We start from the raw sequence: 25462 nt of genomic DNA on the forward strand, positions 1-25462 counted from the left end.
ACTAGAGACTCACACATAAATTAAGGCAATAAGGAGAAAGCAAATTTCAAGGCTTTACTTATTTCACATTTGGCCACGTATATGAGTAGAACAATGTAATGGACTTACATATTACATTTTATTTTATTTGTTAAGTTTATATGCCACCCATATGTCCTTGTTTGCCTAATCACATTTGGCCAAATAAAGCAATTCTGTTCTGTTCTATGCCATGCCATGCCATCCTATCATATCCTATCATATCCTATCATATCCAATCCTATCCTGTCATTATTCTATTCAATCCTACCATTATGCTATGCTGTGCTATGCTATGCTATCCTATCATTATCCTATCCTATCCTATCCTATCTTATCCTATCCTATCCTATCCTATCCTTATCTTTATCCTATCCTTATCCTATCCTATCCTGTCATTATTCTATTCAATCCTATCATTATGCTATGCTGTGCTATCCTATCATTATTCTATCCTATCCTTATCCTTATCCTTATCCTATCATCCTATCCTATCCTTATCCTTATCCTATCATCCTATCCTATCCTTATCCTATCCTATCCTTATCCTTATCCTTATCCTATCATCCTATCCTATCCTTATCCTTATCCTATCATCCTATCCTATCCTTATCCTATCCTATCCTTATCCTTATCCTATCCTTATCCTATCTTATCCTTATCTTATCCTATCCTATCCTTATCCTATCCTTATCCTATCCTTATCCTATCCTTATCCTATCCTTATCCTATCCTTATCCTATCCTGTCCTTATCCTTATCCTATCATCCTATCCTATCCTTATCCTATCCTATCCTTATCCTTATCCTATCCTTATCCTATCATCCTATCCTATCCTTATCCTATCCTTATCCTATCCTTATCCTATCCTTATCCTATCCTTTCCTTATCCTATCCTTATCCTATCCTGTCCTTATCCTTATCCTACCATCCTATCCTTATCCTATCCTATCCTATCCTCATCCTTATCCTATCCTTATCCTATCCTTATCCTTATCCTATCTTATCCTTATCTTATCCTATCCTATCCTATCCTTATCCTATCCTATCCTATCCTGTCCTTGTCCTTATCCTATCCTATCCTATCCTATCCTATCCTATCCTTATCCTATCCTATCCTATCCTTATCCTATCCCTATCCTATCCTATCCGGGGGTGGGTTGCTGCTGGGGTTACTGACGGTTTGCTTTGTGTGTGCTTTGCGTGCGTGCTGCTCGCTTCGCTTGCACGTGTCCACACTGCGCATTGCTTGTGCATGCACAGATGCCTACAAATTGTTCTGTGCATGTGCAGAACTTATAAAATGACTAAACAACATGCCGGCAATGGCCTGGGCGACCGGGGAACCAGTTCGGGGGGCATGGCAAGCCTGCCATCCCTACTTGTTTGGCAACCCTGTTGCAATTTCCACTACCAGTTTGCCCGAACCTGTAGCAACCCACCTCTGATCCTTTCTTATCCTATTCTACTCTGTTTATTCTATTATCAAGCGACTCGGGGCAGCTTAAGTCATAAAATAACACTAGAAAAGAACTAGTACGTTATAAACATTGAACATTAAATGTTAAAACACTAAAATCAACAGCAAACTGAATTTAAAAAGGACAAATATGTAAACTGGGTAGAGGTGGGATCTTCTGTTAAATTATTAACCACCGCCTGAATACGTGGTATTCTTCAAATGCAGGTTCTTTTCTTGCAGATGTTTAATTGCCCAACCAGGTTACCCAAATATTCTCTTCTATTGGTACTTCCAGACTGATTAGGAAGATCCCCATTAGCTAAGGGCTATTCTGGCATCTTTTTTAAAAAATCACATTTTATCACTTAAAATCTTCCTGCCCTAAGGGTAACTCATTTTTGCCTTTATAAAAGGGAACTGGAATGAATCTGAGCAGGTGAGAAGTCAGGTTGGCATCTGTTCACGTTAGCACACATCTTAATACCCCGTTTCCCTGAAAATAAGACCTCCCCGGATAATAAGCCCAATCGGGCTTTTGAGCGCATGCGCTAAAATAATCCCTCCCCCCAAAATAATCCCTCCCCGAAAATATTGCAACACAGCAGCAGCCATGAGGTGACCACGCTTACTGCCTCCTGCACCTCAAAAATAGTAAGACCTCCCTGAAAATAAGGCCAAGCGCTTATTTTGGGGGGGGTCAAAAGAAAATAAGACCCTGTCTTATTTTGGGGGGAAACATGGTAATTATTTTCCAAAAATTCAACTTTTATTCCATGTATATGGAAATAAACAAGTCACTATTCGTGAAAACAAGCCCAAAGCAATCTCAAGTTATACAATGTGAATAATGTTGACATTAATGATACCCTACAAAACATAAAGAGGGCTGTAAGACCAAATTTAGAAAAAACTTCACCTTGTGAAGATCTCAAAAGCTTAACCGTTATTTTATAAAATGGCCAAGGTACTCTAGGACAGTGTTTCTCAACCTTGGTCACTTGAAGATGTCCGGACTTCAACTCCCAGAATTCCCCAGCCAGCATGGCTGGCTGGGGAATTCTGGGAGTTGAAGTCTGGATATCTTCAAGTGGCCAAGGTTGAGAAACACTGCTCTAGGAGACCACGCAGATCCTTGGTAAGTCAAAAGCAGGGGTGAAATGCTACTGGTTCGTATCTGTTCACCCAAACTGGTAATAAAAATGCTACCGGTTCACCTGAAACATTAGTAAAAAAATGCTACCGGTTCACCTGAAACGGTAGTAAAAAAATGCTACCGGTTCAGGCGACAATGCTATCAGTTCAGGCGATTTATATTAGCTGGAAAGCAGGATTTTGTTGTTCGTTTACCTTTGTAGGCGGGCTGGGTAGCAGGCTTCACCCCCCCCCCCCAGATGCCATCACATCCATTTTTGACCCTCTGTGCATGCGCAAATATGCACTCACATTAGCAATAGCAATGCAATGGCAGTTAGACTTATATACCGCTTCATAGGGCTTTCAGCCCTCTCTAAGCGGTTTACAGAGTCAGCATATTGCCCCCGCAGTCTGGGTCCTCATTTCACCCACCTCGGAAGGATGGAAGGCTGAGTCAACCTTGAGCTGGTGAGATTAGAACCGCTGAACTGCAGATAACAGTCAACTGAAGTGGCCTGCAGTACTGCACCCTAACCACTGCGCCACCTCGGCTCTATACATTGCTACCGAACGTGTAGCAAAGGTAAATTGATTTACCCCTGGTCAAAAACCAATCTATTCTTAAAGAGCTAGACGCAAAGGCAGGTTAGATTTGGCTTGTCCTTTCTTATAAATCTGTCTCTAAAGAGCAAATCCTCACTTTGACATACGCTTCAGTCATTCGGAGTAATAATTCATATTAGCCATAGGTTATCACCTGGCATTTAAAGAAAAGCCACCAGAGTCTGCGTGTTTTAGAACTGTCAAAAGTATAAGGACCTTGCCACCCATCTATTTCCCTACCTTGTTATTCTCACCGCCTTTTGAATGAGGCATCTTAATTTTAGTGCTCTTCTACAGGCTGTGAAAAGATCGTAAAATTTTAATGGATGTATATAAAAAGAAATTTTAGCTGGATGAAGGCTCTGCTTCTTAAGTGGGATGCCAACTAGCCTACCACCTCTTCACTTACGCGATTGGTACTGTGTCAGAGTTTTTTTTGCAGAAAAATCAAATCCAGAAAGTACACACAGATAACTGATTCAGCTGGATTCATTAACTTCTTTATATAGACAATAACTGATGAATAAATATACAATACTAATAGTAGATTCTTTCAAAGTGGTAGAAGTTACAAGCAGAACACAAGCAGGAGAGAACAGTAAGTTTCATTTCAAAGTTCAAAGCAGACAGCATAGTTTCAGTTTTGATTCTCAGCACAGACTCAGGTCTGTTTTAGCACCCATTGGCTGACTTAGTTGCTATGCCTATTCATTGGCTGACCTTGTTACCATGTCTTTCCCAGTCATGAATATTCTAACATACTGTAAATCCCAAGAAGCTACATATAGGGGCATTGCCTGTAGGTTAAGCTCTCGGTACAAAACCATAGGCATTGGTTTATATTTTTAATGCTTTTGCTCCCTCTCACTAATATTTATGGAGCTTATTCGGATGGTTTTGTTTCCAAAGCAGATACGCGGACACAAAATATGTGAAATCAAATCTTTGTCCTTCTGTTTAACTTGCTGCTCCCTTAATGCATTTGAATTACAGATAATCCTCAATTTACAATCACAATTGGGACCAGAATCACAGTCACTGGGTGAGGCAGCCATTCAGTGAGACATTACAACACTGTTTCGTTCAATAATCACAATCCTGGAACTCTAGATTGCAGTTGTTAAATGATCTCATGGGTCAATAAGCAGAGACTCAGATAAGTAGCACAAGGTGCCTTGTGGGACGGAGGGGGACAATGAATTCCTGAAATATTAAAACTTTTTGACGCCAAGTCATTGGCTCAAATCAGGGGCGTCAAACTCAATTTCATTGAAAGCCACATCAGGCTTGTGTTTGACCTCGGGGGACCGGGGTGGTCATGGCCAGGGTACACATAGCCAGCTTGATGTCACTCATGATCGGGGTGTTTGTGGTACCCCCCTCTGCCAGTGAAAATGGACCTCAGGGAGGGATCATGCACAGGTGGCAGGAGGCCGTTGCAGCTGAAAACGGAGCTTGGGAGGGTCGCACACGGCCCTACCAAGCTCCATTTTTGCTGGCAGAGGCACCGCAGGCTGCTCCTTCGCTGTTTCCAGGGCAGCCCCACAGGCCAGATCTAAGCACTCCACGGGCCGGATTCAGACTGCGGGCCTTCAGTTTGACACCCTTGGCTCAAATCCTTGATGGTGCACAAATGCGACTTTACAGTATGTGAAGAAGGATGCAAACAAAATTATTGAGATTAATTCTCACTGCACTGAATGGAACAGCAAATGCCCAGGCTTGAGACAGGAATGTCCACATCCCTGGAAGGGAGTCTCAAGCACCAGGCAAATCAGGAGATCCAGATGTTACTGTAAGCTTAAGCTCTCTATACAAGAATCTGATCTAGTAACGGTCAAGGGAAATTAGCAGGAGTTAAGAATAGAAAGGAATTCAAGGTTTGCTGGATTTAAATATCTTGTGAGTGTGCAAGGATTCATGACTGATGACTTGTTTGACCCCTGCCTCATTCTCAGCCTGGTCATTTCCCACAGGAACCTGGAGGAGGAGGATAAAGTACCAGCTGAAAATCCAATTCTTTCTGCTCAGGTCGACTCCTCTAGTTTTAATGGATAATTTTCCTTCTTCCCAGAAACAGCCATGGAGCAGAGGTTTCTACACAATTCCTAATTTCCCCCAATGATTCTTTATTTCTGTAGGGTATAACTAAGTCAAACAATGGTTCACCCAAAGAATAAGAAACACGGAGTACCAAAGTTAATAAGTTGCTTCAACATGGTAGACATTGGATAAACAAGGACACTTGGGAACCAGCAAAATAGTTATAAAATCTAACTTTCCTCAGGCTGAAGATGCCATTTTTCAAAGTCAGACATAATATCTTACATTGCAGCAAGGCAGACACTCCAAAATCCTATTAACCAAGCGTACCTGCCCAGGTGGTGACAAGAAAATTGAATCCATTTCTCACATACTATTACCCTGCAAATCCCACGGAGATATCAGGTCAGCTTACATTTGCCCCTAATAGGTAAATTCCCAGGAAGGTCAGACAATTTCTATGTGAATCAACTCATAGGAGATTCAAAAAAAAATCATCACTTGTGCAGTAGCCAAATTCTATGTTGCCATGATGAAAATAAGACATAGCGGGTCACAGGAATAACTTGTTTTATTCACCACTTCGTTAATTATCTTTTTCAGGAGGATATGCAATTTTATTTTGTAAGTTGTAATACTTTAGATTTGTACTGCTAATGAATATACAATTATAATAGTATATGTGTATGTGTGTGTGTGTATGTATGTATATATACACATACACATATACATATACATATATACATATACTGTATGCATGTACATACATACATATAATACATCTACATCTACATCTACATCTACATCTACATCTATACATACATACATACATACATACATACATACATACATATATATGTATTCGTAGATTTTCACGGGTACAGGTATGCAGGTCTTGGCGTATTCGGGTCTTTCCCCCTGTAAGATTGAGAGTATCTTGGCGATGTTTCGACGAGGTCCCACTAGCCATCTTTAGGCTGGTGCCTTTGGCTTCGTACTTGTGCGAGTAAAGCGTGATCAGAGCTGCCGTCTTTCTATAAATATTGGTGTGTTTGTGTGGAGTGCTGGCTTTGTTGCTGTAATCAATTTCATGTCCTGTTGCTTTAAGGTGCTAGAAAAGAGGAAGTTTTTTCTTCTTTTCTGATTGTGTTCTTGTGTTCTGCAATGCGTGCATTTATTCTCCTATTAGTTTGTCCAATGTATGTGGCTGGGCAGATTTTGCATGGTATTTCATTGATTTTGAAAGAACCAAATTAATCTCCAAAACTGAACACTTCAACAAGAGAATAATTATGGAAGCCATTGAAATAGAGAAACACCCCCACAATATGAATAAACATGACAATACCAGACATCTGGAAACTAGCCCTAGTCAGCAAACGAGTCCCAGCCACGAAAACCGACACCGGACCCAGAACAACACAGGACGCCATCACCAATCACCCTCACCAGACTCAAATGCAAACCTATCCCATAGACAAAATGCAACCACCATCCAGAAGCCAAACCACGGTGGCATCACCAACTGCTGCACTCCCCTCCGACCCCCACAAAAAGCAAACTGACACACGGCATGAACACATGGCCAGACCGCAAACTCGGAGCCAAACCAAAGCCCGGGATGTCACATCACAGCCATCTGCTCAGGACATTACATCACAGAACGCAGGAGGTTACAACGCAAAGGCTCAGGATGTTATAACGCAGCCAACCTCCCAGGACGTTGCAGCACAGGACTCAGGATATCACTACACTAGAGCTCAGGATGTCCTCACAAAGCCCATTACCCAGCTCGTTACAACACAAAAGACTAATAGGCACACAGCTAGTACCTCAGCCACACAGGATGTTACGACACAGCCGACTAATCTGCATACATCAACTCCATCAACTAATCAAGATGCAACAACACAGCCAACTAGCCCGCTTACAGCAACAAAGCCAGCACTCCACACACATCCCACCAATATTTATAGAAAGATGGCAGCTCCGATCATGCTTTGCTTGCACAAGCAGGAAGCCGAGGGCACCAGCCTGAAGATGGCGAGTGGGACCTCGTCAAAACGTCGCCAAGATACTCTTAATCTTACACAGGAAAAGACCCGAATATGCCAAGACCTGTATGTATGTGTGTGTGTGTGTGTGTGTGTGTGTGTGTGTGTGTGTGTGTATATGTATATGTATATGTATATGTATATATATATATATTGCCATGGACCAGCAACATTTAAAAATATGCAATATAAAAGTAAAATCAAAGGGGGGAGATTAAATACTAAGTATACACAAAAGTAAGATCAGAGGGGAGAGTTTTAAGATATTTCACTATTTAATCTCACCCCTTAGATTTTATCTTGGTGTTGCATATTTTTAAATATTGCTGGTCCCTGATCTTATAATCATTATGTCACTTATAAACTTCAATACTTGGAAGTCAAAATGCCAGACCTTCGCAGACAATACCACTTGGTCTTGAATCCCGAGCACCAAGTGGACACAGCTTTGATGCAACTAGAAAATTATGAATTAAAAAAAAATTGTCAGAGTATGAATGTTCATAGACTGGAATAGACATGGAAACAGGTCAGCCAATGGGGGCTATTTGGATACTGAAACATAAGAGACAGTTTGGAGTCTGGGCATGTCTTAGACTTGCTGAACTGTATATAAGAGCTGGTTTGGCCTCTGTAACTTTGCAGATTCTGTACAATATATGAGGCCTCTGAATCTCTCTACTCTGTAATGACTTGCTTTTATGAATATTGCTTCTGTGTTCCTGATATTGTATGCTGACGTCTGCTGAATGGCATTGTATATAATGACATTTCTTATGGAATTGAATCCTGCAGAAGTTCATTTACTTGTGTGCTGGTCAGATGTGTTGCAAAATTAACAGCATACTTCATAAGAAATGTTCTTCACCAACAAAGTTTCAGTGACTCCAATGGAAACAAAGGTAAATTAAGTTAAGCCTTGTTTAGACATCATTCTAGTTCCCCAGCTGTTATCAGTGACTTCTATTCCAGATTTATTATAGCAACTTCCACAATCATCGTAGGACTTTGGAGTGAGTATTTGTACAAAGGTTGCCCCTTTTCATGGGTTCATGCCTGCAAATTCCTTCCAGAGTTGCTTGATGACAGATAAGAAGGAAGCTTTAAAGGACACAGGTGTCACACCGGTACTTCTATTAGCCTGGAAGGATAAACGTCAATGCCAATCCAAGTATTTTGATCCAGACAAATTGGATTTTTTTCCAGACTAATTGCTTCTTGAAAAGGGGGAAGACAATGTGTGGTCGGAAGGAAATATCAGAAACTGAGATGGAAGCGAGAGAATATGGTAAGCTCATCTATCTTGCCAAACAAGCCGGGCCCTACCTGGCTTGTCTGGCATCCAGTCCCAGACAGTTATCTCTGAAGGAATGTGGTAGATGAAAAATATTTGAGCAGCGCAAATGCAGGCAAACGCTAGATCAGGGGTCACCAACCTTTCGGACCTCAAGACTACTAAATTCATAATTTTAAATCCTGTGGACGATTAATATGATCTGCCTAATGACAAGCTCGGTGGGCATGGCTAGGGTGGGTCATGTGACTGGGTGGGCATGGCCATCTTGATGTCACTCATGTCGAGGGGCGCCTTGCTGGCCTCTACCCGCCCCTCCACTCCCAGCTCCTTAGGGCCCCAACAGGAAGCAGTTGTTGGAGCTAAGCAGCCACCACGAGAGTTTGCAAGTTTGCAAGTTTAATTTTATTTATAGGCCGCCCAATCCCGAAGGACTCCAGGCGGCTTACAGAAAGGGGAAAAATAAAATAAAAGAAAATAAAGATAAAATAAAACAAGTTAAAACAACACAGATACATTCATTTCAGTCGGGGCTAGACCTCAACAATGAGGTCAACAGCCCCAGGCCTGCCGGAAAAGCCAGGTCTTGACAGCTTTTCTGAAGGCCATGAGAGTGGGTGAGGTCCGGATTTCTGGGGGTAGTTCGTTCCAAAGGGTCGGGGCAGCCACAGAGAAGGCCCTCCTTTGGGGACCCGCCAGCCCATATTGTCTGGCTGACAGCATCTGGAGGAGGCCAACCCTGTGGGATCTTACCGGCTGTTGGGAGGAGTGTGGCAGTAGGCGGTCTCGCAGGTATGCTGGTCCTAAGCCATGTAGGGCTTTAAAGGTAATAACCAACACCTTGAATTGTGTCCTGAGACCAATGGGTAGCCAGTGCAGCTCGCGGAGGATAGGTGTAACATGGGTGTATCTAGGTACACCCAATATCGCTCGCACGGCTGCATGCTGGACTAGTTGCAATCTCCGAACGCTTTTCAAGGGTAGCCCCATGTAGAGCGAGTTGGCAAAACAGCTCAGTTCAAATTGGATCTGACCGAGAAGGAGGCTCAGCAGAAGCACCTCATTTAGGACTGCGAGCAAAGGCTTTCCAAGCAGAGGGAAGACCTGCGGGAGGGCAAGGCCAGGTACTGGCACCTGGAGGCTCAGTGGGGTGAGATGGTCAGCCAGTTCCAGGCCATGATGCAATCCCACTGGAACGAGGCCCTCTGGCACTTTGCCACCAGCAGCGCTTCCTTCCAGCCTTCGCCCAAAGCCCCACACCAGGAGGGTGAAGCAAGCCCCAAGTCGGAATTTCTTCCCCCCTTTGCCCCACACAAAAAGACCCCAAAGGGGAGACTCTCTTCAGCAATACAAACGTTCATTGCACATATCTGGTCCAGGGGCCAAAGTTTGAGGACCCCTGATTTAGTGCAATATAAAAAATGCAAATAATTTTTCTGTGGACCACACAAAAATCTTCAGGGACCACCGGTGGTCCACGGACTACATGTTGGTGACCTCAGCACTAGATGACAGCAAAGAGAAAAGGTCAAGGGATTGAAAATATATACTGCTCTCTAGTGGGCAAGCAGATTTTTGCAGCCCTGCTATCGATTCTCCTGTCGTAGGAGAAGACATGTGCTCTCTCAATTGCTACCATCACAAGTATTTTATCTAAGCCATCCTATTTGCATCCCTGCTGATTGTCAAAGAATGGCGGATATATCACAGACAGGGAAATATCATCAGAAAATTGAAGGTTTAAGATGACAGATTTGCACGAAGACTATCATTTGATTTAACTGTTTCTAATAATCTCTGATAGACAAAGAGAATGCATGAAACGAAATCTAACACTATGAGATCCCGAACAGCTACAATAAATCAAACTAACGTTCAAGCTTCTCCCCCGCCCCCCACCTCTCATCTAAGGAAGAAATCCTCTTATGGCTTATAGTTATGAAGTATCAGTCCACAAAGGGATTAACCTTGAACATGCTGCAAAAGCCCTAATATGTTCAAAATTGACTGCTAAGAGTTTTGAACGTTTCAGCTAGGTGGAGCCACATCACACCAATTTGTACAGAACGACTTTCCTTTGTCTAACCATTCATTATTCTGAGGCTACTCAAAGTGTTCAAGTCTCTCTCAACCGAAACATACATCCTGGTGGCTTCATAAACACATCCATGTAGTTTTATTAGCAGCAATACAGATGTGGTTTGCCCTTGTCTTCTTAAGGGATGGGTCCCCGTCCCCCCCGATTTCCCACTCTAATCTACAGTTTTGCTGGTTCCTAATAAACAGGACCCCTGCTACTTAGCTGCTAGGCCAGGGATGTCAATTTCATTGAGGGCTGCATCAGGGTTGTGTTTAACCTTGGGAGGCCAGGCTGGGTGTGGCCAGCTCGATTTCACTCATGTCAGGGGCACTTGTGGTAGCCTGAACACTCTGCCAGCAAAAATGGGCTCCCGAGCTCCGTTTTCGGCTGCGATGGCCTTCTGCAACCTCTGCCAACGAAAATGGAGCTCGGGGCGGGGGGGGGGGCGTTCACAGGCAGTAAGAGAGCGTTGCGGCTGAAAATGGAGCCTGGGAGGGTCGCATATGGCCCTACCAAGCTCCATTTTTGCTGATAGAGGCACCGCAGGTTGCTCCTTTGCTGTCTCCAGGACGGCCCCACAGGCCAGATCTAAGCCCTTCGTGGGCTGGAATTTGACACCCCTGTACTAGGCAAATAAATTCTGCTAAGGTAGTGTCACCTATGGAGAAGAAATGCTGATGTTTATATTTAACACCTTAATAGCTGGCTCCAAATTCTTAAAGGCAGAGTTTCTACTGTACTACCCTGCTTTAAATTAAAAAAATATATATTCAGCTAACGACATTGTCTGACTATCAGGGTTTAGTTCTAAATCAAAGGAAACAGTCATTTCTTTAAAGGCATCCAAAATAAGATAATCAAACATCAACATTATCATTTTCGATGCAAGAGAAGGAAGTTCCATGTATCAAGGATTTTAAATTGACTTAACACAGCTTCTTTTTTTTTAAAGGGTGGCTCAGTGGCTAAGATGCTGAGCTTGTCAATCAGAAAGGTCGGCAGTTCAGCAGTTCGAATCTCTAGCACCGTGTAACGAAGTGAGCTCCTGTTACTTGTCCCAGTTTCTGCCAACCTAGCAGTTCGAAAGCATGTAAAAAATGCAAGTAGAAAAATAGGAACCACCTTTGGTGGGAAGGTAACAGCATTCCGTGCGCCTTCGACATTTAGTCATGCCGGCCACCTGATCACGGAGACGTCTTCAGACAGCGCTGGTTCTTCAGCTTTGAAATGGAGATGAGCACCGTCCCCTAGAGTTGGGAACGACTAGCATATATGTGCGAGGGGAACCTTTATTGTTACCTTTTAACACAGCTTTTGTTTGCAAAGTCATCTAAAGTCATTTTTTTCCACCTTTCATTTCTATCTCAAGTGAAGGTGTTTAGTAGGTTGTTTTCAAACAACCTAGAAGAGCTTTATTCAGTATGAAGATGGATTAAAATTAGGGAGTTTGGAGAACGGAAAAAGCTGGGAAGCAAGCAAGTAATTAAACGTCAACTCTCTTGTGACTGATTTCCCTCCAGCTTCCCCTTTCCGCCCCCCTAAAAAAATAAGATTAAACTTCAGATATAAGTAAATAAAAGGTTAAGGAGCAAGTTCCAATCTCTTAGCAATTCTAATGGAGAGAAACTTAAGGATTTACTCATGTCAAACAATCTCCTGAAAATAAAAAAGGGTGGGGGATCACTAAAAATCCCACCTGAGAGATTTTCAGAAAGGTTCTTGTGTTTTCCAACTCAAAATGTTGTTTTATCAATTTATTTGATAAATTTATTTTATTATTTAGTTTCCAACGTTGGTGGAATAGTTAGGAAGGCCTTCAGAAACTATAAAAAAGATAATGGGAAGAAGACAAAGCTGCAAACCCTTAAAAAAATAAGAAATCAAATGACTCTATTACAACATGCTAAAATAAATTATTAGAGGTGTCTGCATACATTCACACACACAACTCAAGAACTCCACAGTATCTGGGTCTCGTTGTCAAAACACCCCTGCAGTCTATATCTTTCCATTCCATGCCTCATCACAAATGGCAATTAAGCATCACATAAACACTAATGAATTCATTTCCAGTGCAACACAAACACTGAGAAAGATTATAAGATTCTCTGTGGGGCAGGGATGTCAAACTCAATTTCATTGAGGGATGTATCACAGTTGTGTTTGATCTCAGGGAGGGGATTGGAGGATGGGCGTGGCCAGCTCAATGTCACTCAGCCTCCCTGGGCTTCATTTTCAATGGCAGAGGGCTGCAGGAGACTGTCGCAGCCAAAAATGAAGCCAAGGCGAGCCACATTCAGCCTCCCTGGGCTCCATTTTAGCTGGCAGAGGGTTGCAGGAGGCCGTTGCAGCTGAAAACAGAGCACGGGCGGGCTGTGCTCGGCCCTCCTGAGCTCTGTTTTCACTGGCAGAGGCACCACGGACTGGTCCTTCGCTGTTTTCAGGGCGGCTCTGTGGGACAGATCTAAGTACCCTGCAGGCTGGATTCAGCCCATGGGCCTTGAGTTCGACACCCCTGCTGTAGGGGATCTTAGGAGGCTTCCTGTGATTCATTGCATCTCCTGTAACTAGGTATTAAACCTTTACCATTTCCCCAACAGAGAAAAAGAGGGTTAATGATGCTTAGATGGTTTTTAGTACAGAAGGAGGACCATGCTGATTCCCATTCCTACTAGATACATTATGGATGAATAATCTTCTATCACCTTGGTGTAGGAATCCAGATATCCAGTTAATCTTTCCTCCAACCTTCCGAGTTGAATATTTTGATATCCCATCATATGGGCCAGGGGTGGGTCCCGGCTGCCGCTACTGCTGGTTCATTCATGGCCGTGCCATGCAGGCGCAATGCAACAAAAATTGTGCTGTGCATGTGCAGAAGGAAAAAATGATATGGCAGCCCTTATGGCATCCTTAGAATAATTCAGGCAAAGGATCTGACATCTAATTCCTCTGAACTGCAGTGAGGGTCAAGGGGGAGCAGGATCATCACCAAAGATAATGAGAAACTGCCTCACTGTGGCCTCTCCATCCATCTGCTATCAGGCATATCCTTCCATCGGCTAAATTCAAAAGTGTAGTAAATTTGGATTCTTGCTCTGCTTGAACCATTTTTATTCCAGTTGGCCAGGGTAAGTGTTTTGTAAATAATTTCTGTGATTATTCAGATCTTTCAGTTCCTCATTGCTTTTTCCATTTGTGTTTTGTCTTGTAGTTTGTCAGCCCAAGAGGAGGGATTGCCTTTATTTTATAAAGCCACACTAAGGAATATTTTATTAAAGGAAAAAAGAGGAGAAGCGGGGGAGGACAAAATAGATTTGAAGATACTATCCCTCACTTAAGTTGAGGCCTTGAGATGTGGAGTCTCTAGAAAGAGTGCAGAGAAGATCAGCAAAGATGATTAAGGGACTGGAGGCTAAAACATATGAAGAACAGTTGCTGGAATTGGGTATATCTAGTTTAATGAAAAGAAGGGGTGACACAATAGCAGTGTTCCAATATCTCATAGGCTGCCACAAAGAAGAAGGAGTCAAACTATTCTCTAAAACACCTGAAGGCAGGACAAGAAGCAATGGGTGGAAACTAATCAGGGAGAGAAACAATCTAGAACTAAGGAGAAATTTCATGACAGGGTGAACAATTAATCAATGGAACAACTTGCCTCCAGAGGTTGTGAATGCTCCACCACTGGAAGTTTTTAAGAAGAGATTGGACAACCATTTGTCCAAAATGGTATATGTTTCCCTGCCTGAGCTGAGGGTTGGACTAGAAGACCTCCAAGGCCTGTTCTGTTCTATTCTTACCAATGCCAGGTCCTCGGGAAGGAATCGCCAGATGCCAGATCCAGTCTGAAAATCTGGAAGTCCTCCCTCCTCCCCAAGATTGGCATTTCCTCAGGCAATTGGGGGCATCTCTGCATCTACACAAGAGGTTGTATTCAGCAGATTCTGACCAGTTCTGGAGAACTGGTAGCGGAAATTTTGAGTAGTTCAGAGAACCAGTAAATACCCCACCCTCTATTCTCTGCCTCCTGAATCCCAGGAGGTAATGGAGATTTTGCAGTAAACTTCCCCTGGAGTGGGGAGGGAATGGAGATTTTACAGTATCCTTCTCCTGCACCAAGCCACGCCCACAGAACCAGTAGTAAAAAAAACTGAATCCCACCACTGATCTACACATAACATTATATCCCATCTTCTACCATTCCCTTAGCCTCCTTCTTGCTGAGATGGTTTATCCCTTGAAGTGGGAACAACCCAGTGGTGAAATTCATTTTTTTTACTACCGGTTCTGTGGGCGTGGCTTGGTGGGCATGGCAGGGGAAGGATATCACAAAATCCCCATTCCCTCCCCACTCCTGGGGGAAAGATAATGCAAAATCTCCATTCCCACCCCACTCCAGGGCCAGACAGAGGTGGTATTTGCCGGTTCTCTGAGCTATACAAAATTTCCGCTACCGGTTCTCCAGAACCTGTCAGAACCTGCTGAATTTCATCCTGGAACAACCTGTAACTATCTGAGGATAAGGACTGATTTATGGGTAACAGTAAGCTGAAGTGCGAGGACACTACAAAACAAAGAGAGAGAATCATTTCCTCCTGCTGGAGCACTTAGAAACCTCTACTTAGTATACCAGCTTGCAAGCAGTTCTTGAGAAATGCAGTTTCTCCTAGAATATTTCTCGGAGGCTGCCTGGCAACCCAGTAAATGTCATAGCAGCAGGCCACGTATTCACAAGCAGACGAGTCATGCTTTTGTTTGTTCCCCATGAAACCCAATCTCTTACGTCAGAGAAGAGGGTTCGTAGACTTTCCCTTGGTACGATGACTATGGCTGTCTTGCATTAACATGTGAGTTCTAGAAGACCTTGGGAGTTGGTAATTGTGGTTCCACCACAAAACCACGGACGACAAAATCGCGGTCGACGAAAGCGCGTATGTGACGTCATCACAGCGCGACGAAAAAGATCGAAAAATGTAAAAATAAAACGAAAACCTTACCCTAACCCCCCCAAACCTAACCCTAAACCTAACCCTAAACCTAACCCTAAACCTAACCCTAAACCTAACCCTTAACCTAACCCTAAACCTAACCCTAAACCTAACCCTAAACCTAACGAAAAACCTAACGCTAACCTTTAACCTAACGCTAAACGTAACGCTAACGCTCTAACCCTAACCCTTAACCTAACCCTAACCCTAACCCTTAACCTAACGCTTACCTTTATGTGAATCGGCTTGCTGTAATTTAATTTTTATTTCAATTTTTCGATCTTTTTCGTTGCGTTGTGATGACATCACGTACGCGATTTCGTCGACCGCGCTTTTGTGGAACGCGGTTTTGACGGGTCACGGGTAATTGTACAATAATTCAAGCCATGAAATGAAAGTCTTGGTGGATGTATCCTTCAGGTGCACAGAAATGCAGAGGCAGAGGTAAGACATTAAAGTCAGATCAACTGATCAGGATAGTAAACTTTTTTTTTCAGCAGGCAAACCAGGGTTGAAATCCAGCAGGTTCTGGAGAACCAGTAGCAGAAATTTTGAGTAGTTCGGAGAACCGGCAAATGTCACCTCTGGCTCATCCCAGAGTGGGGCGGGAATGGGGATTTTGCAGTATTCTTCCCCTGCCATGCCCACCAAGCTACACCATGCCCACCAAGTCACGCCACAAATCCGGTAGTAAAAAAAAATTGAATTTCACCACTGAGACAAACCCAAGCTTTTATTCTCACTCTGGCAGCCAAACACCCAATGGGAAGGTAATTTATTTTACTCTTCTTATAGATTCAGGCTTCACTACTGCAGCATGCTATAGTTTACAGTGCATCCATTAAGAACAAGAAAGCCAATCCATAAAGTAAATTGAAACCACCCACTGCTGTACCAGCGTCTAGTATTAGCCAGTCTCTGAGTTAAAGCCCAGCGAATTAGCTCAGTCTTCATCACTTTCTTGCTTACTGTAAGCAGCTCCAGAAATAAAACTATTGAATTGAATTCCAGGATGAAAGTGCTATTGACAATCTTGTTTCCTGCCTCCAACCTTCACCTACGGGATACTCTCAACACATCTACTCGGATATTTACAGACTAGACAGCTGGTTCTACATGAAGGAGACAGTCTTAATGTACCTAGGTGCTTAACATTGAAAGGAGGGGTTTTTGAGTATTTTTCCTACATTGGTAAACAACTGAGAGTGTTTTAACAAACTGCATCACTGGTTGGTTTGGTGGCAGCAGTGTCTCAGACAGAAAGTCCATACAGAGAGTGGTGAGGACAGCCGAGAAGATTACAGAAAGCTCACTTCCTGTTATTCAGAATACTGCTTATAAGTGCTATGTGCTTAAAGCTCAAAGCATGGTTAGAGACCCCACACACCCTCTTCATCGCCTGTTTCCGTGGCTCCCTTCTGGGAGGAGGTTTCGAAGTATCTCTAGCAGATACCAGATTCTGTAACAGCTAAGTTCCCTATGCCATCCATTTGGTAAACTCACAAGATTTGTTTTTCTCGCCATGAACATGTGTACATCCAACCTAAACTGTATTGCTTCTCTGTGTCGTATAATACATGTGGGTATGTGCATAATTTTGTATTTATAAGTATAATCTTTATTGTCATTGTACTTAAATACAACAAATGCTTTTAACCTCACTGGTGCAAAATTATAACAGAAAGGAAAAAAGAAAGAAAGGAAAAAAAAATAGCGTGTGCATGGAGTGATTGTGGTTGTATTTAAAATTCTCACAGCCCAAGGATAGATACTATTTTTAAACCTGTTTGTTCGGCTGGCTATACTTTGATGTCTTCTGCCTGATGGTAGAAGTGCAAAGAGACACTGACCAGGGTGTGAATCATCTCTGAGTATCTTCCTTACTCTGCTAAAGCAGCGAGATCTGGCAATGTCACCAGTGGTGTCAGAGGGCAATCAATGGTTTCTTGTGCCAAATTGATCACTCTGTAGTTTATTTATTCATTTTGTCATGTTTATGTAATGATATTAGAGGTGGCGAACCTTTTGAGAGCTGAATGCAATGAAATTTCACTTTAAGGTATCCCAATTAGTGTACACGCAAAGTGACAATAAAGTTATTCTAAGCCTAAGGTCCCTAGCTCTTCATTTTTTAAACTACTAAATCTATTTGAGTCTTGTGATGCTTCCTTAGTTTTTCATCATAAAAGTGGCATAACGTAATGCCACTTTTATTGGTAATTTATTGGTAATTATATAATGATGCAGTCTTGGGGTGAACTCTTAAACAAATAAGTCCATAGTCTAGAAAATAGGTTGACAATTTCTGCCATTGGGGATCTTACTTCTTGATGTGACAGCTGTTCTAGACCAGGGATCATCAACCTTAAACACTCAAAGAGCCACATGGGGCTTCCATCCTAAATGGAAACCCCACATTCAATTCTGGAGCTGGCTGGAACTCTGGTTCCCCCCACCATAGAGTCTCCTCCTAGTGCAGCACCCATTTTTCTCTGCTGACTGGATGTCTGCTTCCCCCCACCATAGTGTCTCCTTCTAGCATGGCATCCTTTTCCCTCTACCTGTCCTAACAGAAAGCCCTATCAATTGTGAAACTGACCAGCAACAGGGAGAGGTAGCAGAGGAATGAAAGAGCCACATGTGGCTCCAGAGCCACAGGTTGCTGACCCCTGTTCTAGACCAATTGAAAACTGAAAACTGAAAATGCTGTATTCGATGTATAAGATGCACCCAGATTTTCAGCCTCTTTTCTGAGGAAAAAGGTGTGTCTTATACTCCAAAAAATACGGTACATTGATCAAATGCTGTGCCAGCAAAAACAAAGTTTTAGATGCTACAGGTTGTCAGCTATTTCCTTCTCCAGCACATGGATAAATACACCTGGAAACATCTACCTACCTATCTACTCTCTCTCTCTCCCTATCTACTGTATTTCTCTCTCACTCCACCTCTATCTACCTATATACCTACCTACCTACTCTCTCTCTCTCTCCCCCCACCTATCTACTGTATTTCTATCTTTCTATTTCTCTCTCTCTATCCCTCTACCTACCAACCTACCTACTCTCTCTCTCCCTACTTATCTACTCTATCTATCTATCTATCTATCTATCTATCTATCTATCTATCTATCTATCTATCTATCTATCTATCTATCCTTATCTACCTACCTACCTACTCTCTCTCTCTCCTTCCCTATTTCTCTGTCTTTCTCTCCCTCTCATCCCTCTAGCTACCTACCTACTTTTTTTTTAAAAATTGCCTCTTCAAAACCTGGGTGCATCTTATACTCCGGTGCGTCTTATACTCCAAAAATATGGTACAATATGTGGCATTGATCAACAATTAGTTTGGGAAACAATAGATTCTACTGAAAAAGCTTTTGCTAAACAGTGTAATGATAAAAAGAAAACAAACAGAAAGCGGGTTCAAGGAAGGTGAGTTCTAAAACATTCACAGTTCTAATTTCAAAGTGAATGGTCTACTTACCGCCTCCACCTCTGCTGGGTCATACCAGACATTGATGTACGGGTGTTGTAAGGCTTCATCCACTGATATCCGTTTGGCTGGGTCAATCACTAGCATCTTTGATAAAAGGTCCCTAGCTTGGCTAGCTGGAGCAACAAAAACAGAAAATGCATCAGTATGGGAAAGAATGGATGGAGGCATGACTTACAATGCCATATTCAGTGACTTCAATACATGTTCAATGCACATCTGCTAAAGAACAAGAAAATTAATAGATGTTCCATTAGATTTTTTGGAAGCCAGAACTAGAAATTTTAACTTGAAGCTGTTTAGAAAATTAATATTTGTTTAGTTCATTTCTTTTCTTCTACATCAGTTTGGAATTTTTATTTTTCAATAGTTGTATACAATAAACATGTATTTATCTACATTTTCCTTAATGCACTTGGCATACTCTTTTAACTAAATATGCAGGTTTATTTGTGAGTGTGAATGTGTGTATGCATGTGCGTGTGCCTATTTATCTGATTTATATACTTGTATATCTCACACAGCAAGTGACTCTGGGTAGCATATAAGTAAGCTAGAACGATAGATATCCAAAATCATTACTTATTATTTATATAAAATTACACACACACACACACACATGTGCACACACATTCGGGAAAACTATCAAATTTCTTCCCAAATTTCCTTGATGGGTCCACTAGTTCAGATTTTAAAATAGTTCAGATGTGCTGAGAAAGAACTAACAGATCTAGGTAAGTTGGTTTAACCATTTAGGAGCTTAGGTAGGTAGGTAGGTGATAGATAGGTAGGTAGGTAGGTGATAGATAGATAGATGATAGATAGATAGATAGATAGATAGATAGATAGATAGATAGATAGATATGGATGGATGATAGATTAGATAGGCAGAAGACAGACAGATATAAGAGATTAGAGAGATAGAGTAGATAGAGTAGATAGATAGATGATAGATAGATAGATAGATAGATAGATAGATAGATAGATAGATGATAGATAGATAGATAGATAGATAGATAGATAGATAGATAGATAGATGATAGATAGATAGATAGATAGATAGTAGATAGATGAGTGGATGGATGATAGATTAGATAGGCAGAAGACAGACAGATACAAAAGATTATAGAGATAGAAAGATAGAGTAGATAGATAGACAGACAGACAGACAGACAGACAGACAGACAGACAGACAGACAGATAGATAGATAGATAGATAAAGAGAGAAGGAGAGAGAGAGATAGAATGGATGATAGATTAGATAGGCAGAAGACAGACAGATACAAGAGATTGGAGATAGGTAGATAGGCAGGTAGGTAGGTAGGTAGCTAGCTGGCTGGCTGGCTGGCTGGCTGGCTGGCTGGGTAGGTAGGTAGTTAGGTAGGTAGTTAGGTAGGTAGGTAGGTAGGTAGGTAGGTAGGTAGGTAGGTAGGTAGGTAGGTAGGTAGGTAGGTAGATAGGTTGGATGGATGGATGGATGGATGGATGGATGATAGATTAGATAGGCAGAAGACAGACAGATACAAGAGATGAGAGAGGGAGAGAGAGATTGGATGGATGGGTGGATGATAACCACAGTCTGATTTGATGCTGAATTACATGTTCTATACAGGATGGAGGCTTCATGAAGTAAATTCACTGTAAATTGTTCTGACCTTTTGCTGCTCTAAAATTTAGACTGCAATGCATCAGAAGAATTACACAATTGTAAGGAATGTGAGAATTCCTGCTTAGGCCAACCTGCATGAGTCTAACAAAAATTTAAGTATTTGTTCCAATAGTTTTTTAAATGATACTTTTCTTTATTGTTCCTGGGTGGTATCATTATCAGAGATGGGGCATTTTTTTTTGACTCCAGATGAAGAATCCATGCACATAAAAACAGATCTACAAGTTTAATTCAGGAAGGCAACAAACGAAAACATATTTTTTCTCTGCATATGTTTTAAATCCCCTGTTAAATCCCCCCTCCTTTTTTGCTTTTTGTTTCACCACAGGAGTGAAGTTGGATGAGGAAGGAATCAAGAGGGAAATAAATATACGTGTAAACAAATGACATGCAAATTGTTGCAGATTAACAAACATTGTGCATTGCCACCGCAGGCGGCCTTAGGAATCTATGCCTTCAAAATTGACACACATTTTAAGTGGGTAGATTCCAGAGCTGTAAATGAAAACATTTCCCATCAATCCGTGTTTTCTCAGGAAGTTTATTTTTCTCTTGAAGACAATCACGGGTTTCATTTATATTTAAATCATCTCTATTCAAACCTTTGCAGATAATGGCTACATCTCATCTGGCACCGTGGTTATCAAGGTGGTTTTCAATTATTGGTATCAAATCTGCCAAAAGTGAAGGTGGCACACCTTCGACTTAACAAAGTTTCAATTCAAGCCAATTTGAACTACTGGCCTTCACAATTTCTACCAAAGTTTCATGTGAATTTATTCAGAGTCATGTAAGGTTCAGTTTAGGGCCTCATCGTCTGAAGGGGCCTCTCAACAATTAAACCTTTCCAAATAGCTAACACCAACTGATTATTATGTTTTGTTTCTCCATTCATTCACAACCTTTGTTCAAACAAATATGTATAAATCAGAGATGGGTTGCTCCCGGTTTGACCCCGATCGGGTGAACCAGTAGTAACGGAAGCAGGGGGCTCCGCCCACCCATCCAGACGCTTTTGTGCATATACAGAAGCTTCTGCGCATGCACAGAAGCATTGCGCGCACAAGAGCGTGCCTGAACCAATAGTAAACAAATTGGCAACCCACCACTGGTATAAATCTATTCTTCTTTTTTGTGTTAAACTGGAAAATTTACAGCTCGGGTAAGACTATAGATGCAGTTTCATATGAAAATGAAGTAGAATAGATCTACACAAGTATTTATTTCAAAATTAGTTAATGCTGCAACACGCACAGTAAAAACACAACTTTTTCATTATGAAATAAACCAGAAAGAGACTCCTCCGCTACCCTTCTGCAACCAATACCAACAGATGTGTTGGAACTACAACTCCCAGAATTCTCCAGTCCCACCACATCTGGCTAGGTCTAGATGAAATTACCCATCCCTGGTAATTAAACTGAACAGTCCTAATTGTCCTTTCTTTGATAGTAGGAATTGAATTAAACATTTTCAGGAAAAATAAACAGCAGATGATGAACAGATATATTCATGTAGAAATTATGTTCCCAAAGACATTTTTACCACTCATTTAAATTTATCTACAACATTTCAGCGTTATAGTCTGGTTTTAAATCAAGCCCGTAGCCGGTGACATTTGACAACACAATCATGACCCTATTCTGGTGACAGGCATGTAAAAATAAGAAAGAAATTATGGCCGGCAGCATCAGTATGCATGTATATGTATGAGTTTGTGTGTATGTATAACCCCTGCCTTGTAGATAAACTAACCTATATATCATCAAAAGGGATGGGAGGAGACTAGAAGAAAAATAATCTGTCATAATTGTTGACTGATGCCATTATCGCACCCTGGAACATCAAAAAATCAAGATGAAGCCACAATTTCACAAAGAACTTCCCTGTTGTGGCCTGCCAGCGGCCAGTGGAGCTGGCAGCAGACTCAGACAGTGAGGAAGTTGGGGAGGAACATGGGCCAGTCCTGGAGGCTGGGGAAGGCTGGGATGAGGGCTCTGTGCCAGAGGCAGAGAGTGGGCCAAGGCCATCTGGCAGTTCTCAGCTGCCTACGGAGCTTGACAGCAGTGAGGCAGAGGAACAGCTGGAGCCTGTTCCCAGTGTGCGCATGTGCAGAGTTGCCAGACAAAGGGAACTGCTCGGAAATCAGGGTCGACTTGAGAGTAAAGCCACAGTTGGACTGTGATTGGTCCCTAGGAAATAAAAGAGGTGCGAAAGGGGAGTGGGCTTTTGCAGGAAACAATTTGTTCATTGGTTTCAGGAGTGTGAAGATCTGTCCGTGAATCTCAGAGACTCTGTGCCAAGTCTTTCCTTGCAATGCACTGCATTTGGAAAATAATTACATGGCAGCTTTCCAAGCTAGATAAGGTTGGTGGTCATAAATTCACCTTTAAAAGACTGTTTATCAGGGCCTTTGCTGAAAGGGAATGAGAGGAATTCACATTCGTTTAATAAAAGTGGTTTTGCCGGGACCAGGAATCTGCTTTGTGGTTTTTGGGGAAGCCTAGGTCAAACCTTTCCCTTTAAACATGTACCCCATGCAAGGCACATAAAAAAAAAAGAAAGGAAGGCTCTGATTGCAGACCATTATGATCTCCTCTTGACTTTTTGAATGTATCTGGCCTCCACCTGGCACCACCACTTAGCATTTTCAAACATGATATATAAAACATCATTTGGGGTAAAAATCCGAGTACAGGGAGTCCTCGACTTACAACCATTCATTTAGTGACCTTGCAAAGTTACAACAGCACTGGAAAAAAGTGACTTATATGGTAGGTTTTCACACTTACAACCACTGCAGCACAACCACTCCTGTGATCAAAATCCAAGTGCTTGGAAAGGGGTTCATATTTATGGGGGATAATGTCATGCGATCGATCCCCCCTTTGTGACCTAAATCAAAACTAATGGGGAAGCAAGATTCACTTAACAACCGGGCGACTAATTTAACAACTGCAGTGATGCACGTGTGGCAGGAAAGGTGATAAAAATGGAGGCCAAATTTCCTTAACAACTGTCTTGCTTAGCGACATAAATTTGGGGCTCCACTGCGGTCACAAGTCAAGGACTACCTGTAAATACTTTTTTTAAGGCTGAAAAGGAAGTGAATGTAATTGTGGCAGTGATCCTTTCCCCACATTATGTTCTGACCTAGGCTTCCTGCTATAGTAAAATGCCCACGATTAAGTCCAAAGGATGTGAGTTATATTCATTCACAGCCCATAATGAATTCCAAATAGTACTATAGAGTTCTACAGGAGGCTGCCAAAATCCTTCGGGATAAGGCTGATAAGAACCCACCTTTATCTTCTTTGAAAATGCTGCCAAAGACTTAATTGGCAATTAGCTTGGTAAGGACACACGGAGCAAAGAGTCCAAATGGAACTTCAGAAGGTAAACTGACCAGCATGAACCAAGCTGCTTCCTGCAAAGGCTCATGTGCTTTTGCTCCTCCTTTATGTCCTAAGGGAGGGGCCAATCACTTCCAAGCCTTACTCCCGAATCATCCCTTTGGTTTTAACTGTTCTTGCCTTCTGGCAGCTCTGCGCATGCGCGCACTGGGAACAGGGGGAGCCTGTTCCTCTGCCTCGCTGCTGTCCGACTCTGGAGGCTCCGGAGTCAGCACATAACTCCCAGATGGCCCTGGCCCCCTCTCTGCCTCCGACACAGAGCCCTCGTCCGAGCCTTCCCCAGACTCTAGAACTGGCCGATGCTCCTCCCAACCTCCTCACTGTCTGACTCTGCTGCGAGCTTTGCAAGCCGCCGGTGGACCACAATACATTGGGATCAACAGAGAGTGGGAGATTATATTTAGCAAAGCTTCTCTGACATGAGGCAGGACACTTAGTAAAGCTTAAGAGATCCAGATCCAGTCAGTGACCAGAAGCGGGACTGTATGGCTGATCCCATATATGTTGTCATGGGTTTCGCCCTGGCAGGAGTCTTGGATGTAAATGCAATAAATACATTTCTAATTCAAGGCAAGCGTGCGCTCATTGTCCTAGTTTAGGGGTGTCAAACTCAATTTCATTGAGGGCCGCATCACGGTTGTGTTTGACTTCAGGGGGCCGGGGTGAGTGTGTCTGGCTCGACGTCACTCATGTCAGGGGCGCCTGTGGTGGCCCAAGTGCTCTGCCCGCGAAAATGGGCTCCCAAGCTCCGTTTTCAGCTGCAACAGTCTCCTGCAACCTTCTGCCAGCTGAAACGGTGCTCGGGAGGGCCGCCTGCGGTCCTCCCGAGCTCTGTTTTCGCTGGCAGAGGCACCGCAGACCAGTCCTTCGATGTTCCCAGGGCGGCCCAGATCTAAGCATCCCATAGGCCGGATTCGGCCCCCAGGCCTTGAGTTTGACACCCCTGTCCTAGTTCACGCATGCTCCGCGCATCACTGTTGTTCTTACCTTTGAGTTTGTTGTGTTCTGAATCAGCTGGAAAAAGAGAGTCTGGGAAAAGTTTAGGGAAAGTTAGGCCAGCGTATTTGGGCCGGTTTTCCACGTAGTTCCGCACTGTAGGTTGGAGTTTCTTCATAAATTCTGGACAGGGAGTTCCCAGTTGTTCAATCACCTTATTCCACTGGTCAATATCTGAGCAGAGAGAGTTAAGGAAACAATGGCTGT

At 42.6% G+C, this 25462-nt stretch overlaps 1 protein-coding gene across 4 annotated transcripts in view; it reads right to left on the minus strand.

The window, feature by feature from the left end:
- MAPK10 (mitogen-activated protein kinase 10) overlaps window positions 1-25462 on the minus strand; it is a 120694-nt gene that overhangs the window by 18622 nt on the left and 76610 nt on the right. For 3 of the 4 annotated variants that reach the window (XM_032224188.1, XM_032224187.1, XM_032224189.1), the window contains 2 exons: window positions 25247-25429; window positions 19169-19293 (listed from right to left, as the gene is read on the minus strand). In XM_032224188.1, coding sequence (XP_032080079.1) covers window positions 19169-19293; window positions 25247-25429 — 308 coding nt within the window. The remainder of the gene's footprint in view (window positions 1-19168; window positions 19294-25246; window positions 25430-25462) is intronic. The other variant, XM_032224190.1, reaches the window with a different exon arrangement.

This window comes from Thamnophis elegans, chromosome 9 (assembly GCF_009769535.1).
Source record: "Thamnophis elegans isolate rThaEle1 chromosome 9, rThaEle1.pri, whole genome shotgun sequence".
NCBI lineage: Eukaryota > Metazoa > Chordata > Lepidosauria > Squamata > Colubridae > Thamnophis > Thamnophis elegans.